Raw genomic sequence first — 5146 nt, forward strand, 5'->3', positions numbered from 1 at the left:
GACGTCTCATCTCCTGAAAGATCTCCGCCGTGATCACCGGCGTTTGTCATGCCATGGTCCCCAAAGAGAAGCAGCAACGTTCTCATGCGCGTTTTGCGTTGATGACGCATGAAGTGCGTCAAATTATGGACCATCGCGTCGATTCGTGCAAGTGCCCGATCCATTTCAGGGTGGTCGGCGTGATGACGATGGCCAACGTGATCAACACCCAAGTAGTGGCCAATGATAAGCTTCGCGTAATCCGACGGCGCCTTCTCCAATGTTTCCGACAGAAGCGTTGGCAGTATATTTTTCGTCACATTGTTGTCATTCGTTTCAAAATCCGAGATGTTGTACGGCGGACTGGCGTGGGTGCGCTTCCACGGCGTCGTGTCGTCGTCGTCGTCGGGAAACATATTCAGCCAAGTGTCGTCGCCAAGGAGAATCGAGCGGCGGCGCAACTGATGCAACAAACTGTCACTTTCTACGGCTTCCGTGTTGAGGTTTGCCTTCAGCTCAAAAAATGCCGGCACCGTCCCTGTCATCATTGCTTTCATCCGTTGGGACGTCACGGTGGGCGTATCCGCCAAAAAGAAAAAGCCGTGCGATGGATGTGTCATGTCTTTCAATTTGCCTTCAACATATGTTAACGTCGTGTTGCGTCTTTGGAAGACACCCACGCCGCGCGTGGTGGAGGCGTTGCAGTCATTTCCGGTGGAGTAATACTCAGAGAGCGCCGGCAAGGCAAAGTCTGGCCGCAACGCATCAATTAGAAGAATCACAACTTGGTCCACGGTCCGCATTCCACGACAAACTTCGGTCGACATATTCGACAGCAACACCTTCTTGGAAAGCATGGAATCCGCAAAGATGAAAGCTCCAGTGAGAAACGCCACCGTCAGCAACAACACACGAATGTGGTAAACCACATTGGTAGAGTTGCCCATTTAAGAAAGAGAATGTATATATAAATATAAATATAAATATAAATATATATAAATGTAGTCGCTGAAAGTGAGAGATGAATGTATTTCTATTTCCTTCAGTGTCTAATTTGTGTGTGTGTGTGTGTGTGTGTTTGGGACGTGGTGGTAGGGGAGGGAAACACACAAACACAAGAAAACTACAACAAAAAGGAGCAGCTAATTTTCCTTCAGCCGCAGGGTGTATGGAGTGAGCATAAAAAAAGGCATGAAGAAGGAATAAAAAGGAAACAAGACCAATTCATTCCCCCTTTTCCCCCAAATACAAACAGAAAAATAGAAAGGTGGGCATTTTTATGTGGGATGTGTGGAAGGGCCAAATAAACAAACAGAGAAAAGGGGTACCACCAGCGCAGAGGGACATTATTTCCTTCTCGTTGTCCGTGCACTCAAAAAATAAATAAAATAAATAAAATTAACACGCCCCCTCCTTTTTTTTTTTTTTTAATCTTTTCCTTACCTTTGTTTTTCTTTTCTCCGCCCACCGCATGTCAATTTGAATGTAAATGTTTTTGAAGGCAATGCGCATCAATCGCTACCTTCGTCTGTTTGACGCCATCTCGCGTTTTATGTTCCGCCGCCGCATCTGCAAGGCGCGTTGTGCTGCTCGCTGCTTCGCTGCAAACGGCACCGCATTCTTCGTGTGCTGCACCGTTCGAATTTTGGCGCGGCGCACGGCGTCCGCCCACTCCTGCTCGGTGATCTCGCGACGGGAGTCAATGCGACCGTTACCCAAGTCCGTGTCTTGTTTGACCTTTGCACCAAAAAGTTCCTCCAACTTCCCCTCCACTTTTTGCAGCAACTCTGCATCTCGCTGCGCCCGTCGCTTCAGACGCAACTCCTCGCGATCAAGTTGGTCATCTGGTGTTTCCACCAGCGACAACGGGTCATTGTGCTGCATCGCTGTCTGCTCCACTATTGAGTGACGCGCATCAAGCAGTGTGTTGGGGAATTCCACCTGCGGATGCTTCGTGACGGCATAAAGAGGAACGTCATGAGGGAAGAGTGATCCCCGCTTGAGCCGCTTGAGTAGCTTCCACCCACCAATATGCTGCCACCGCATCGTGCTGTGGGCACTCACGCGGTTGCGGTCACCGTAAAAGCGCCGATACACACGACCGGTGACGAGATCACCATCTGGAGTGCAGAAATCGGCCTGGACTTTTCCGCGGCACCGCGGGTCACGCACCACACGCATGTACTTTGGCGCCATTCGCATCACGCGCTCCCTCATTCGATCCACCTCGGCGCGTACAACAAGCATTTCTGCAGGTGTGATGGCACGCTGCCGCTGATACCCTGCGTCGACAAAGGCACGATTAAACTTGTGGGTTGCAGGAGGCATCTGAAGAGGGAAAATGAGTCGGTTGTAACGTGTGTTACTTGTCTTGACAAGACGCGGCACGTCTGTCGGCATGTGCCCAACCTCCCCCGTGCTCACCGCCCCATCCCGCAGTGCTTCCGCCAGTGGCGTCAACGGCTCCACATTATCCGTGGAAAGAGCGTGCTGCAGGGGAGTTGGCACGCCCGTCTCAGGGCGGTGCAGCGCCTCATCACTGAGCCGCTCAAAAACAACATCCTTTACAGCAAGTGACGCTTCATGGAGCTCCCGTTGTTTTGCATCCCTTTCCTGACGTTTCGCCTCTTCTGCCTTCTTCATCTGCTCCTGCCGACGAAGCGCTCGCTCAGGAACAAGTTCATTGCGCGCAAAAATCAAATAGCTGATTGGTTCAACTCCAACCTTCAAGGGCATATGACGTGCCCACACCTCAACAAAAGTGGCTCGATAATGCGCTTCCGTGCTGCATACACGCATGCGTTTTCGCTTCACTCCTGCCTTGCAGTGTCTTAACGGGCAACGCTTCTCATGTGGACAGGGGCCAACTATGGTGGGCTGCCAGTCCCATAGACCAACATCCTTTTCCTCGAGGAGGCAATCCCGTGCTTCCATGAGAAGGTTAAAGTTGTTGAGGTTGGCGAACTCCACAAGCACAAGAACACCCTTTGTCATCTTCCATAGTTGTTGCACCACTCTTCGACGATTCTCCACCGTGGCGATTTCGCTGAGGGAGTAGGCGGCCACCACGAGATCATGCTGGATCACTTCATCTTCCGGAAGTAAATACCGCTTCCAAATCACGTTTGGCACGTCGTCATGCAGCACCATGGTCCCAATCTCCATCATGCCAGGGCTGGGCTCAACAGCAGTCACCTCCTGCAGAGGTCGAAGACGTTTGGCCGCCCGCTGCTGCGCCGTCTCGCTTTCCAGATCAACAAATTGTTCCCACCACGTTTTTTTGTGTATACTACCGCCATCATGCAGTTCATCGTGTCCCTCGCCATCCATGACGTCGTTTGGGTCCTCGAGGTTCGCGTGTTCGACGTTAAGCGGATCCCCGCTCTCCCACTCTGTCCCATCCACAACGTCGCGGTGACGCGCGTGAGCCTCCCGCGAGAGGCGCTCTTTTTTGGCTGCTGCCGCTGCCGCCGCCACCTCGGCAATTTCTCGTCGCAAATCTTCTGGCAGTTCCGCCGGGTCCACCTCGCCCCGCTCCAGCAGGGCTGCCACAGCCATGAAACGTACCTTCTTTTTCTCGGCGTTGTTACGCTGAAGTCGTTTTAAATCATAGCGCAACTCAGCCAGTTGGTGAATGCGGGAGGACTCATTTCCTTGCATTGTCTGCCGCAGCGAGCGGTACAGCGGGTAGGCGAGGGCGCCGGGGTCGTAGACCTCCTTCGCGACAAGTGTCGCCGTGCCGGTACCGGCGCCAAAGTCCAACATCGTCTTGGGAACAAAGTGTGGGAGCTGCTTGCTAAGCTCAAAGAAGACACGGTGCATCCCCGCGTACATCGCCGCCCCACGGAAGAGAAAGTACCCAATGGCATCATCCGCCGAGTATAGGACAGAGCGGCTCGCCACCGCATTTGCCACCGCTAACTGCCGTTGAAATTTCAGCAAACGTTGCCGTATTTTAAACCGAAGTTTTGCCTGTGAGCGCTTGTCGTGTAAGCGAAGCTCTGCAAAGTTCTCTCCCTTTTCACGACGCTCAAACAATTCCCGCTTCTTCTGATTCAGTGTGTCCGGCTCGTTCTCGGGTATCATTTCGGCTGCATTTACTTGCAGCCGCACCGGCTCCTCGCGATTTCGGTACTCAATGACTGGAATGATGTCGCGCATGCACTGGCGGATGAGACCCTTATCCTTCAGCCGAAAGACTTTCATGAAGGCTGCCTGCATCGATGGCGACATGACGACAACGCCGGGATGCATGTCGCAGAAGTCATCACGCACGGCCCATTGACGCATCGATGGCCGGCGCTTACACATCTTTCGCAGAATCTGGTACTCGTAAGACATTTTGGCCGCCACGTCAATAACTCGAATACGACGACGTCCGTGCCGCATCTTCGCGCTAAACTGCGACCATGTCTCCTTCCCGGCAATCGTGCTGCTTGAGCCTGCCTGTTGTCCAGATTCCCCGGGCTGATGCATGGCCCCTTCCCGTATGTGGTGACCACCCTCACTGACTGTGGAAGATGACGACAACGATGAGAGCAAATTCCGCTGATTGAGCTGTGCTGCCGAAATGACGATGGGCGAACCCCGCAGTCGAAACACCTGCACAAGACGGCAAAAGCGAATACACATTCTCCCTTCAAATCTCACACTCTCTCCCTGCCCTAATTAATCCTCCTTGCTATGGTGGCGTGTCCCCGTGCCTCCCCTGGCGCTGGCCAAGGGCGAGAAGTGGGCAACGGAGAGTGAGAGAAGAGGCAAACAAATGTAAGGCGCAAGTGGAAAAATAAGGGAGGGGTAAATAAAAAAAAAAGAAAGTTTAAATAGCCAAAAGGACGACGTAAGCAAAAAAAAAAAAGAAAAAATAAAAACCCCACAAAAAAACAACAACAACAACTAGCAAACAAGAACGACGGGAAAGAAATATAAACGCCGCCCCTCCGGAATCGCGACAGGAGAGAGAGAAAAACAACACAAATAGCAAAAAAAAAAAAAAAAAAAAAAAAAAAAACGAAACAAAGCACGTGAGTCACGCCAAAATCATTGGTATCAAAGTAAATGCCACAACATTGTGCCGTATGCTCCCTCCACGGTTAAAAGAGATAAGTCAAAAAAAAAAAAATACCTTTTGCCCGCCCACAACTGTACATACTGCACACACTCCTCT

General features: G+C 51.8%; 2 protein-coding genes across 2 annotated transcripts, besides 8 other annotated features; both read right to left on the reverse strand.

Moving 5' to 3' along the window:
- Tc00.1047053507667.11 (hypothetical protein, conserved) lies at nucleotides 1-926 on the reverse strand (the record flags this gene model as incomplete). The annotated part of the gene is made up of 1 exon (XM_798953.1): nucleotides 1-926. A coding segment is annotated over one exon (926 nt), but the record flags the coding sequence as incomplete, so codon positions are not given.
- Nucleotides 1-3323: a sequence feature (haploid, Esmeraldo-like haplotype).
- Nucleotides 939-977: a microsatellite.
- Nucleotides 1035-1057: a microsatellite.
- Nucleotides 1354-1381: a sequence feature (AT_rich).
- Nucleotides 1391-1439: a sequence feature (T-rich).
- Tc00.1047053507667.20 (hypothetical protein, conserved) lies at nucleotides 1498-4611 on the reverse strand (the record flags this gene model as incomplete). The annotated part of the gene is made up of 1 exon (XM_798952.1): nucleotides 1498-4611. The coding sequence occupies one exon, from the start codon at nucleotides 4609-4611 to the stop codon at nucleotides 1498-1500; it is 3114 nt and encodes a 1037-aa protein (XP_804045.1).
- Nucleotides 3324-5146: a sequence feature (heterozygous, Esmeraldo-like haplotype).
- Nucleotides 4779-4892: a sequence feature (A-rich).
- Nucleotides 4962-4990: a microsatellite.

The sequence above is a fragment of the Trypanosoma cruzi genome, genomic scaffold (genome assembly GCF_000209065.1).
Source record: "Trypanosoma cruzi strain CL Brener 1047053516307 genomic scaffold, whole genome shotgun sequence".
Taxonomy (NCBI): Eukaryota; Euglenozoa; class Kinetoplastea; order Trypanosomatida; family Trypanosomatidae; genus Trypanosoma; species Trypanosoma cruzi.